The sequence below is a fragment of the Leopardus geoffroyi genome, chromosome X, assembly GCF_018350155.1.
Source record: "Leopardus geoffroyi isolate Oge1 chromosome X, O.geoffroyi_Oge1_pat1.0, whole genome shotgun sequence".
Classification (NCBI taxonomy): Eukaryota; Metazoa; Chordata; class Mammalia; order Carnivora; family Felidae; genus Leopardus; species Leopardus geoffroyi.
The window spans coordinates 113506839-113519821 of record NC_059343.1 but is presented as its reverse complement, the minus strand read 5'-3'; the positions used below and the strand labels follow the sequence as shown (position 1 = coordinate 113519821).

Genomic DNA, 12983 nt, shown 5'->3' with positions numbered 1-12983 from the left:
GTTCAATTATCCAAAGGCCTGAGGGCCAGGAGAGCCAATGGTGTAAATTCTAGTCTGAGGGAGGAAAAGACTGATATTTTTAGCTCAAGAAGTCAGGCAGAGGGAGCGCATTCTCCCTTCTTCTCCCTTTTTGTTCTTTCCAGGCCCTCAAAAGATTGGATGATGCCCAGCCACGCTGGGGTGGGCAGTCTGCTTTCCTCAACCTACCAATGCCATCTGTAGACACCCTCCCAGACATACCCAAATAATGTGTAAGCTCGGTACCTTGTGACCTAGTCAAGTGGACATGTAAAATGAACCAATCGCCTCCGATAAATTTGGGCAGGATAGAGACTCCTTGAATTTGCAAGTCTGTAGATTTGTCTCCCCCTTTTCAAGTTTCCAGGGGACCGTGTGCTGATTTCTGCCCCACCCGGGCCTTGATGCAAGTTCTCCAGTGTGACCAAAGTGGCTTTGGGTACCCAGCCCAGACCTGCATGTGCCATGAGCCACGTTCAGTGTGTCTAACTGAGGCTTGCCCACTCCTGGCCTGGTGCTTGGAATAGGTGCTCAGGATCCTTTAGGGCCGTGGCAGCCCAGAGGAGGCTTTTGCTGCCCCTGACCGTGGTTCCTTCCGCGTTCTCAAAATTCACTGCCGTTTGTTAAACTTCTCTCACTACTGAGAAACAGCATGCCATTTTTCTATCCATTGTTTTTCTAATAATCTTATGCTGCTTGTTGGCTTTCTCTGCCCTTCATAACTTGCTGTGACGTGCCAGGAGGCATTTAAAAATAAAGAACAACAACAACAAAGGAAAATGGTAACGATGTGAGGCGCTGGTGTTAATTAGCTTGACTGTGGCGATCTCTGCACACTGCGTACCTATATCAAAAGCCCAAGTTATAGGGGCCCCTGGCTGGCTCAGTCGGAGCAGCGTGTGACTCTTGATCTCGGGGTTGTGGGTTCGAGCCCCCTGTCGGGTGTAGAGATCACTGAAAAATAAAATCTTTCAAAAATATATCAAGTTATACACCTCAAGCATAGACACTTTTTATTTGTCAGTCATACCTCAGTAAAACTGAGAAAACAAAGAACAGGAAAAGGGATCTATGTGGCTTAGCGATCAGGCTGAATCTGTGCGCAGCGCTTAGCTCTTCATGCCCATGGTCTGTCTCACTGGGAACGTAGGACAGACGTGATAGGAAGCCACGTGGCAGAGAATGATGCAGTTATAAAGTGTCCTAAGATGGGCTTCTCAAAACGTGGTTGGGGGATCCTGCCTCAGAAGGCCCCGGGGAGCTTGTTAAAAGTGCACACGTCCGGGCCCCATACCGGACTTGCTGTATATCAGAATCTCTGGCCATAGATCTCAGGAAACAGTACTTTTTTTTATGTTTATTTATTTTTGAGAGAGAGACAGACAGAGACAGAGCATGAGTGGGGGAGGGGCAGAGGGAGAGGGAGACCCAGAATCCGAAGCAGGCTCCGAGCTGTCGGCACAGAGCCCGACGCCGGGCTCGAACCCACGGACCGTGAGATCATGACCCGAGCCGAAGTCGGATGCCCAACCGATTGAGCCACCCGGGCGCCCCAGGAAACGGCTGATTCTGCTGCCCACTAAACTGAGGTTGGAGAACCAGTAAAGGGAAAGGTTCAGTGGAAGGCGGGATTCAAGCGTGTCGAGACTTAGCTAAGCAGAGAAGAGCTGGAAGGGAATTCAGGCAGGGGGGGCTACATGGGCGCATCCCCCCCGGGGCAAGAGTGGGCGCGCCCGCGATCCCTCCCTGCTGGTCATAGAGTGGACTGCACTGTCTTCTTCGCCCGTCAAAATGCCCCCCGGGAAGGTGGAGTGCTGTATTCACACGCAGTGATCCGAATATTCGATTCTGGGCGTGAGCACCTATCCGTCTGCAGGGGGAGAGATGATCTCTCCCTACCTCCAAACAGGAAGGTACAATGAGTAGTGGCCAGCACAATTTATTTTTCTCCTAACTTTCTTCTACTTCATTGTAACTTGTGGCAGATGCCTAGAGGGTATGCCTTGGAGAACCCGTACGCAGTGGGAAAGGTGGGGAGTGTGTAATATGTGACCTCACATAAAAATCCCAGGAAGCCTCCTGCCATTTCTGCTCTTACCACCCACCTTCTGCTTACCCCATTTTCCCTCTTACTCATCTCTCTACCCACCTGCTCCCACCCGGAGTTTTCTCTACCTTTTTAGCGCTTATCCGCCCCCCCCCCCCGCCCTCTTTTTTAAGACTTTATTTTACAGAGCGGTTTGGGGTTCACAGCAAAATCGAGCGGAAGGAACAGACATTTCTCACGTACCCCTCCCACCCGCACACACGCACAGCCTCACCCGCTACCAGCGTCTCCCACCGGAATCGGTGACAACTTGTGACAAGCGAAGGATCTACACTGACACGTCATGATCTCCCAAAGTCCATCGTTTACATTGGGGTTCCCTCTTGGTGTTGTATGTTCTGTGGGTCTGGACGAATGTATAATGGCCTGTATCCATCATTATAGTATCACACAGAGTATTTTCACTGTCCTCAAAATCCTCTGTGAACCTTCCCCTTTTAAATCTACCAGCCTGAACTACTCCCTACATCTGCCCATTTATTCCTTCTCCACATTCCCTGTACTTTTTTTTTTTTTTTTTTTTTTTTTTTTTACCTACCCATTTCCTGTCTTCCTCATCCATATACGGTTGACCCTTGAACAGCTCGGGAGTTAGGGGCGCTGACCCCCTGCACAGTCGAAGATCCATGTAGAACTCTTGACTCCCCAAGAGCTTAACCAGAAGCCTTACCGCTAACACGAACAGTTGATTAACACATATTTTGTATGTCATATGTATTACATCCTGTCTTCTTACAGTGAAGTTAGCTAGAGAAAAGAAAATGCTATTTAAAATATCATAAGGAACAGGGGGGTTCCCGGGTGGCTCGGTCGGTTAAGCGTCCCACTTCAGCTCAGGTCACGATCTCACGGTGCGGGAGTCCGAGCCCCGCGTCGGGCTCTGGGCCGACAGCTTGGAGCCTGGAGCCTGCTTGGGATTCTGTGTCTCCCTCTCTCTCTCTCTCTCTCTCTGCCCTTCCCCTGCTCACACTCCGTCTCTCTCTCTCTCCCTAAAAAATAAATAAACTTTAAAAAAAATGTAAATATCATAAGGAACAGAAAAGACATTTACAGTAAGCGGACCCGCAGTTCAAAGCCGTGTCGTTCAAGGGTCGGCTGTTTATGCATTTTAGCCTCTTAAAATAATTTCTTCATATTCTATGACTCTTTCCCTTTGGAAAAAAAAAAAAAAAAGAAGAAGAGTTATAAAAATGAACTCACTCTAAAGCCTTTCCAGGAAATGTGGGAAATATATTTTACTGGAAAATCAATAGCCCACCTGTTTTTCTATGGCTTCTTACCATCTGTCTCGCTCTGAATTTAGTCAAAGGTTAATTGAGCAAAAGAATACTCCGTCGCCCTTGTGAAGACAGAGTCAGGGAGGCAAAGGCAATGTCTGGATGCAGTCTATTTTAGTAAGTTTGAATGGATTTCATCTCGATCAAACTGTGCTGCTGTTTGGCTTGCCAAAGCCCTTGCTTTCTGACTCACCACTGAGGCCTTCTGTTTGGGAACACATAGCCTCCTCTGTCTGCTTCCCTTTTTATCCCTTTACAGTACATGCCCTGTGGCCTGAAAAATAAAGAACCAGTCTCAGAAGTTCATCAGTTGGTCTTTTGAGATTGAGAAAAGCAATAAAAGCTCAAATGAATTTGAGAAACGATCCTAAGTGTCCACCCTGGTGAGCATTTCTGCTCGTCAGACCGCAGCCAGGGCAGTGCTATTTAACACGTTACCGTTCAATTGGGTTTTTGTTGTTGTTGTTGTTTTTTGCATTATTCAGTGAAGGAATCGTGGATCATCCCTGTCAGTTCAGTTTTGTAAAGTCGGCATTCAGCCACCCACAAAACTTTCAACAATAGGAGTTAAAATATGTTTTCTGTTTAGCTCTGAAGGAGGAAATGTTTAGCTATGAAATTTGTTTCAGTTTTGCTCACTGAAAGGCGGCGGGAGATATCTATCCCTGCTTCCCTCACCTTTGCCTTCTGCGTGTCCCAGGCTGGTGGGTCCAGCGAGAGTGGGACTTCTAGAAAATGCGCCGCCTCACCTGGCAAATACAGCCATTGGAGCAGGACAGTTGGCACCTTTCTTGCAAAATCCTACTGATTTCTTGTGAAGAAGCCCCAGATGATAGCGTTTTGAAGGACGTTGAAACAATCACGCTGTTTCAGTGGTGAGAGGGAGGTCGGATTCAAACAATGCTGTTTAATTGTGTTAAGAATCACATTTTATGGGGCGCCTGTGGAGCACCGTCAATTGAGCATCCGACTCTTGACTGGGGCTCAGGTCATGATCCCAGGGTCATGGGATTGAGCCCCGCATCGGGCTCTGCTCCGAGCGTAGAGCCTGCTTAAGATTCTCTCCCTCTCTCTCTCTCTCTCTCTCTCTCACTCACTCTTCCCGTCTCCCCCGGGCACATGAGTGCACGCTCTCTCTAAAATAAGATAAAAAAAGTAAAAAAAGAAAATGAAAACCTCATTTTACGAGGTAAATAACGCCTGCAGTTTCTAATTTAAAAAGTTCCTTCGGGCAATGGGTGAGCGGATTCGGTTTGATTTTTTTTTTTTCTTTTGTTTCTCTTATGTTCAACAGACGTGATGATTTGGGTAGTGTCACAGCTCTAGGCAACAGTGCTCGAAAGGAGGGTGAGGATGTGAGATGGCTCGTATCCAGACCCGGTCTTTTTAGAAAAATGTGAACAAAAGGAGATGATTAGATGATTTCATCCCTTCCTGAACATTAGCAGGAAGGCACGCTACCAGCCTTTTCCCACCCTTGATACAAATGCTGTAGACAAATAAATCTTGTTAATGAAGCAGTCTGCGTATGTTTTCCCTCTTACTTACTAAAAGACGGTGCTGCTGAATTCTGGTGTAGTTCTCCCCATTTCTAAGAATACAAAATGAATATGAGTGCAGCGCATTTATGTAAGCGATTAGCTGAGGTACCACAGGCGACCCCAGCCCAGCTGGGCAGGCAGTTTCACTGATGGACAAACTAGAGTTTGGAAGGACCATCCTGGGTAAGGACGTGGGGTCAGGGAGAAAAAAACGGAAAGAGTTTCCATTAACAGATGAGAAATATGTGCTTTGAGTCTTTTTTTTTTTTTTAATTTTTTTTTTCAACGTTTATTTATTTTTGGGACAGAGAGAGACAGAGCATGAACGGGGGAGGGGCAGAGAGAGAGGGAGGCACAGAATCGGAAGCAGGCTCCAGGCTCTGAGCCATCAGCCCAGAGCCCGACGCGGGGCTCGAACTCGTGGACCGCGAGATCGTGACCTGAGCTGAAGTTGGACGCTTAACCGACTGAGCCACCCAGGCACCCCAGAAGGAGACAGAATCTTAAGCGTGCCTCACGCCTAGCACGGAGCTCCACGTGGGGCTTAATCTCATGACTGTGAGATCATGGCCTGAGCCTAAATCGAGAGTCGGGCGCTGAACCGACTGAGCCACCCAGGCGCTCCTGGATTTTCTATTTCTTTTGTGAGTCGGTTTTGGTAGTTTGTATCTTTGTAGATTTTTTTTTTTTTTTTTTTTTTTTACTTTTTTGGGTGGTCGACCTAGAGTTTGCAATATATATTTAGAAGGAATCCGGGTCCATTGTCACAGAGCACTATACCGCTTCACAGGTAGCACAAGCACCTTATAATAACAGAGTATACCTAATTCTTCCTTCCCACCCCTGGCATCATTACTGTCATTCATTTCATTTATACATAAACTTATACGTAGGCATCATATATATGCTTGTAGATAAGCATATATAATTGAATACATTGTTCCTGTTACTATTTTGAACAAACTGTTATCTGTTAGATCAATTAAGAATACAAAAAAAGTAGATGGGGCACCTGGGTGGCTCGGTCGGTTAAGCGACCCACTCTTGGTTTCAGCTCAGGTCATGATCTCGTGGTTTGTGGGTTCGAGTCCCACAGAGGGCTGTGTGATGGCTGCACAGAGCCTGCTTGGGCTTCTCTCTCTCCCTCTCTCCCGTCCCCTCCTCCCCCTCAAAATAAATAAATAAACATTAAAAAAAAAGAATACAAAAAATTCGAGTTTTTATTTTATTTCATTTTTTTTTTTTTATTTTAGAGAGAGAGAGAGAGTGTGCAAGTGAGAGAGATGGGGAGAAGGGCAGAGGGAGAGAGAATCCCAGGCAAGTTCCACACTCAGTGCGTGACTGACGCGGGGCTTGATCCCATGACCCTGGGATCGTGACCTGAGCTGAAATAGTCAGATGCTTCACTGACTACTTCTCTCGTACTTTCTTTCTTTATGTAGATCTGGGTCTCTGACCTATATAGCATTTTCCTTCTTCCTGAAGAACCTTTTGGGAAACATTTCTTGCAAGGCAGGTCTACCGGCAACAAATCCCCTCAATTTTTATATGCCTGAGTTCTGAAGGAAAATTTCACAAGGTACAGAGTGCCAAGTTGGGGAGATTTTTTTTTTTTTCTCAACACTTTAAACATTTCTCTCCACTCCTCTCTTACTTGCATAGTTTTTGAGGATAAGTTGAATATAATTCTTATCTTAGCTCCTCTCTAGGTAAGCTGTTCCCAACCCTCCCCACCCTTCCCCCTGGCTTCTTTCAGGACTTTTTCTTTATCATTGTTTTTTTCTGCAGTTTAAATATGATCTGCCTGCTTGGTGTTTTCTGAGCTTCCTGGATCTGTTGTTTGGTGTTTGACATGAATGTGGAAAAATTCTCAGTCATTGTTGTTTCAAGTATTTCTTCTGTCCCTTTCTCTTTGTCTTCTCCTGGTAGCCTCATTAAACATATGTCATCTTTGGTATCTTGTTCCATTTTCTTTAGTCTTTTTTTTCTTTCCTGTTTGCTTTTCAGTTTTGAAATCTTGTGTTGACATATCCACAAGTTCAGAGACTCTTTTTTTAATTAAAAATTTTTTTTTTAATTTTTGAGAGACAGAGAGAGACAGACCATGAGCAGGGAGGAGCAGAGAGAGAGGGAGACGCAGAATCGGAAGCAGGCTCCAGGCTCTGAGCTGTCAGCACAGTGCCCGACACGGGGCTCGAACTGTGAGATCATGACCTGAGCCTAAGTCAGACGCTTAACCGACTGAGCCCCTCAGAGATTGTTTTTTTAGTGGGCCAGTGTACTAATGAGCCCACCAAAGGCATTCTTCATTTCTATTAGAGTGTTTTGGACCTCTACCGTTTCATTTTTATTCCAAGTATTTCTCTCATTCTGCTTACAGTTCCCGTCTGTTCTTGTATGTTGTCTACTTTCAGTAGAGCATGTTACATAGTTATATTAAAATCCTAGTCTCATTAATTCCAACATTCCTGCCATATCTGACCATGGTTCTAATGTTTTCTCTGTGTCTTCAAACTGCGTTTTTTGCCTTGTAGTACGCCTTGTTGCTTTTTGTTGAGAGCCAAACATGAGGTACTAGTTGAAAGGAACTGCAGTAGATAGGTCTTTAGTAATATGGTGGCATGGCACGGGGGGCAGGGGCAGTATTCTGGAGCCCGGTGATTAGGTCTCAGTCTTTTGGTGAGTTTATGTCTCTGGATTACGAACTTCACCAGTGCTTCTCAGCAGCTTTCCTCCCTTAGGTGGGACAGGAAGGCTAGAGGGACTGGGATAGGGTATTTCCTTTCCCCTAGGTGGGTTAGGCTCTGACGAAAAACCGGATAGATCAAGCTCTGGTCAAATAGTTTCTCTCTTGAGGGCAGACCTTGTTAGGATGAACAGAATGCTGTGGCGTATTTCAAGATGGCTCCCCTTCTGAAGTGGGACGGAGATTTTCCTCCTCCTTCACTGAGACAACCTAGTGGCTAGCGGAGGTAAAACAAAAGATGGGCGGGCTGTCCCGTGACTGGGCCCCCTGGGGTTTTCAACTCTCAGACTGGGCCACGCTGAGCCCCCCAGCAATTCGGTCACAGTTTGGATTCTCCTGCCCTGCTGCTGAGTTCCACAGAGGCCTCTGCTCATGGGTTTCTGCTCCAGCAAGTTTGATTTTCAGTGTCCGCTTGTCTGTCTCTCCAGTTCTGGGGGTAGCATTGTCCCCTGTGACCTCAATTCCCTGAGAAGAAGAGTTAGTTGTTTTTTTTTTTTTTTTTTTCCCCAGTTAGTTCAGCTAATCTGCTGATTGTTAGGCTGGAGTAATGACTTCCAAGCTCCTTAAATGCTGGCCCAGAAACCAGAAGTCCTGTTGCTTATTTTTCGATAGAGACATTTATAGCTGCATATCGTCTGCCTTAAGGGCATCCCGTGAATGTTTTTACGTTGTGTTTTCTTTTTTTGTTCATCTCAGGGTAGTTGCTGACTTCCTTTGGGGTGCCTAAACTTTCTATGGGGGGGGGAGGAAAGCATCGCCAGCCCGTCACTGGATTAATTTCAGGGAGCAGTGGAACCTCCAGGCCCCGGGATTTGTTTCCACTAACACCTTTCGACAGTGGTTTCTGAGGAAGACAGGAACTGAAAGGAGACAGAAGTGGCTGAGGAGAAGGCCGTGTGACCTCAGTCCTCGCTGCAGAAGCCACCCTGTGGGCGGCTTCCCTCTAAAGCAGGGATTCTGACTTAGGGCCAGTATTGTCCCTCGGTGACACTGAACAATGCCGGGACACGTGTGTCATCGCCAGGCTGGAGCAGGGGGTGGGTAGTGGCGTCTAGCATCTCTCGGGTAGAGGCCAGGGATGCTGCTAGGCATGCTGTAACGCACAGGGCCCCCCCCTCACAGCGGACAGTTATCTGGTCTGAAATGTCAATAGCGCTGCCGTGGAGAAACCTTTGCTTGCCCCCTTACGTTGGTGGGACTGTCTCCTGCTCACTTAGCACCTACCTGTCCAGTGTCTCAGTGCCTCTTCACAATGGTCCCTGAGGTAGGTGAAATGTCACAATCTGAGGTGAGGCGGGTGAAGCCTTAAAACTGTAGCCAGGCTGTCAGTCGGGAGCAGAGCCCGGACGACCACCCTCCAGTCCGGTTGTGTCCCCCCAAACGCCCACGGTCGCCCGGGCCTCCGCTCGCCTTGCTCACTCCACCTTTCGAAGGCAGATCGTCATGGACTGTCCTGTGAGTACACGTCCCAGCTAAGAACGCCTCACGCTGTCTGGCCCTGCGAACGGAGAGGAAGCTCCCGGCAGGCCGCGCGGCATTCGGCCCAGAGTAGGCGTTCGGTACATGTTTGTTGAATGAATTAGGAGGTAGGAGAGAAAAGGTACGAAAATGTTAGCTTGCGTGTCTCGAGGAGCTTGAAGGGAAGGTTGGAGCTGCCCCCGGAAGAGGCTGGGGGATGGACCGGGCCCCTAGCACTGGTGGGGCAAGAGAGACTGTGGACCGTACGTGGGTTGTTTTGCCCAGAGGAGTTTAATTTGGTTTTAATTCATAACACCGGTAGGCTTTGTTTCCCTTGCCAAATTCCTCACACTCCTGCTTCCTCTTCCCTTTGAATCGTTCATCCCAGCACCTTTTACCTTTTTTGAAAGACTAGGTTTAACTCTACTTAAAAATTCACCGTGGCCTCAGATTTTTGTCCCCTAAAGGTCTTACCAAAAACGTAAAGACATTTGACGGCATTTGACGTCCATTTTCATTAAATTATCCTGACATTGAATCTGCGCGTTCTAAGGTGGCTGGTCTCAACGTTCTCCTCCATAAAATGGGAATAATGATCCTTTGTTAGCTAACTGAGCCCTTTCCCGAGGATCAGTGATTTAAGCACACAAAAGCATTCTCTCTCTCTCTCTCTCTCTCTTTTCTTATTAAATATATTTTACTGTCAAATTGGTACCCAAACAAAAGCATTCTCAACAGTACTGTGTAAATGGCCAGGCCCCTCCGGTTATGGGTGACTTTGAAAAATTGTATTCATATGACTTATGCAATATAACCATAATCATTAAAGTAGTTTGCTAGAATGAAACAAAGGGCATTCAGATTTTGTGCTTCTCACTTACAGTGCTAGCCTCATAATTTGGTTAAAAGCTCTTTCTTACCTGGGACTGTCCTGACAAATACAAGACCCTGACCTTTGTTTCTCCATAGGTGTTACAGAACATTTTGGACACGGAAAAGGATTATGCTAAAGAACTTCAGTCTCTACTTGTCACTTACTTAAGACCCCTGCAGGCCAATAACAAGTAAGATTTACGTTTTAAACCCGTTGCTAAATAAAGCAAGATAATGTCAGCATCGAGTCATTACTCTTATGTCACTGAATAATTGATTTTGCCCTTTAGAAGAATTTCCACAGATCACAGGTTGCCAAGAAACACGGTCAAGGCAACGGAAATTACGCAAGATGTTGCCGCTGGAGAGCTTGGCTTTCTGTCTCTTTGGGCTGTGGAAGGAATGAGCGGATCCGCATTTCTGTCTGTCACAATTTTTATCTTGTACATCCTAAAAGCGACACATGCGGTTTTACCTCGCCCCAAGAGGGCCTGCTGGTGTTTCTATGCAGCAAACATGTAAACTGGAAAGTTTTGTGCTCCCCGTGACCTTTTCTTGCCAGGGCAGAAACTCTTTCCCGCGGTCTGAGAGCGGAAAGAGTGTGGCATTTTGTGAATGTTCATAAGGGCACTTCAAGCCTGTATTTCAGCCAGGCAAAAAGAGAATGATAGAGATGTTAAAATGTTTTTTTTTTGTTTTTTTTGTTTTTTTTGTTTTTTTTTTTTTAAAACAAAACATTCAAACCTTATTCTGGTCTTCGAAGTGACTGTCTGAGGCTGGAATTGAAAACTTAGTCTTCGTGAAAGAAAAATATCGACCGCTCATTTTGGGGGTGTGTGTGTGTGTGCTTCTAGAATAGCATATTAAACAGTGGCTAACTGCATTTGTTGGTGTTTATATCTTACTTGATTACCCTTTACTGGAGATTATGATCTATAAGTCAAATAGAAAATGTAGCAGTTGGCCCATGTAATGGGGGACAAAAGCCTCCTCTTTTTCCTCGGGAAGAGTTTACTTTTGCTGGACAGCTGCCTAAAGTTTTGGGCTTCAGTCAGGGAAATATGTTTCATATATTTCACGATTTTTCTCCCTTTTTTCCACATCATGTTTGCTAAGGCGTAAAGCCTGGCAGAATTTCCCAATTGGGAATTTTCCACGGCACTGTGGGAATATTACTCCAGCGTGAAAGGATTTTATAGTCCTATGTTTTGTAAGAGCTTAAACGCGATCAACAACAAAGTGTCCTTTGTTATTATTATGTAAAGCACGAAGTGAATTCTGTGAATCATGCTTCTTTGAGCTGAATGGAAGGAACCCCAGTGAATCACTGGGTCCAGCGCCCGGGAAGAAATCACCATCCCCAGAAGGGCCTACTGCCATACCCATCACACAGCCAGGAAGTGGCCACGCTCGACCCACTGTGCCTCCTGCCACCAGTGACATGTGCCTTCCGTTTCGCGGAGGTGACAGGCAGAGGCAGGACACGGAGGCGGTGACCCTGGGAGGGGAGATGGTGAGATTTCAAATGAAGGAGTGACTGATTAGCAAGCTGGAAACAGTAAGAGGAAAGGGAAGCTGGCTGGCTGAAGGTTTTGCTTTTGACTCCCCATCATAGGGGTTTTCCAGCGTGTGGTTCAGGAGGGCGATGGGGGCAGAGAAGCTGGCAGCTTTTTATGCCCGAGGGGTTTCGGGTAACGTTTGTTTGGGTGTTCCTTTTCTTTGTCAGCAAAAATGACTCTCTGGGAAACACGCCCCTGGTATTAATACATGAAGAAGAAAGGCCTTTTAAGTCTTCAGAAAAGCCTCCTCCCCGAAACGGTCTAAGAGCATGGACTCTGGAGCTAGAACGTTTTGATTGGCATTCTGGCTTCACCCTTCACTGGCTTTGTGCCTCCGGGCGATTTGCTGGACCTCTCTGTGCCTGGGTTTCCTGACCTGTAAAACGGAAGCGACAGGGGCGCCTGGGCGGCTCAGTCCGTGAAGCGTCCGACTTCGGCTCAGGTCATGATCTCACAGTCCGTGAGTTCGAGCCCCACCTCGGGCTCTGGGCTCACAGCTCCGAGCCTGGAGCCTGCTTCCGATTCTGGGTCTCCCTCTCTCTCTGCCCCTCCCCTGCTCATGCTCTGTCTCTCTCTGTCTCAGAAATAAATTTAAAAAAACACTTAAAAAACTAATTAAAAACGGAGGCAACAGTCCCTACCTCATAAAGTTGTGGGCAGGTTACGATGCGTTATGTGTGAAACGCCCGCCTCCGTGTTAAGTGCCGGGTGAGTGTGGTTGGCGCTTCTGTTATCATGTACTGTCTGGTAGGGGAGGAATGGACAGAAGTCACAGCGCAGAAGCTCTGGATAAAACTGTTCCGTTTGCCTTTATCTGCTCCGTTCCACTCCACAGACAAATCAGTATTAGTTTCTTCTCCTGGACCTCCTCTCCTAAACATTTCCTTTCGTTGATTTATGAGCATTGCAAATTGGGAGAAACTGGGTTTTGTGATTTTTCCCCTGTGCATTCTGCGAGCATATATACTATCCTTCGATTGCTCTCCCAGCGGCTCTAGAAGACTCAAAATGCTTTACGTTTATCCCCCGTTATGATGCATTTTGCCTATTAAGATATTTAGATAGTATGCAGTTGTACTTCGTTCACTCGTTGCACTGTAAAATGCCTAAATGGCTTTTATAAACCCTCGTTTGCTTGACGATCATTATTCTTACTGCAGGATAAGAAAATCAAGGACAGACGCTTTCACTTTTATTTTTTTTAAGTTTATTTACTTATTTTGAGAGAGACAGAGACAGCGTCGGGGGGCGGGGCACAGAAAGAGAGGGAGAGAGAGAATCCCAAGCAGGCTCCATGCTGCCAGTGCAGAGCCCGACGCTGGGCTTGAACTCACGAAACCGCGGGATCACGACCCGGGCCGAAACCAAGAGCCGAACGCTTAACCAGCTGAGCCACCCAGGCAC

General features: G+C 46.7%; 1 protein-coding gene across 9 annotated transcripts in view; it reads left to right on the top strand.

Moving 5' to 3' along the window:
- Positions 1-12983, top strand: part of ARHGEF6 (Rac/Cdc42 guanine nucleotide exchange factor 6) — a 101546-nt gene that overhangs the window by 47722 nt on the left and 40841 nt on the right. For 8 of the 9 annotated variants that reach the window (XM_045472001.1, XM_045472003.1, XM_045472002.1 and 5 more), the window contains one exon: positions 10117-10211. The exons of the other annotated variant lie outside the window; for it this stretch is intronic. In XM_045472001.1, the coding sequence (XP_045327957.1) occupies positions 10117-10211 (95 nt within the window). The remainder of the gene's footprint in view (positions 1-10116; positions 10212-12983) is intronic. 9 annotated transcript variants of the gene reach the window in all.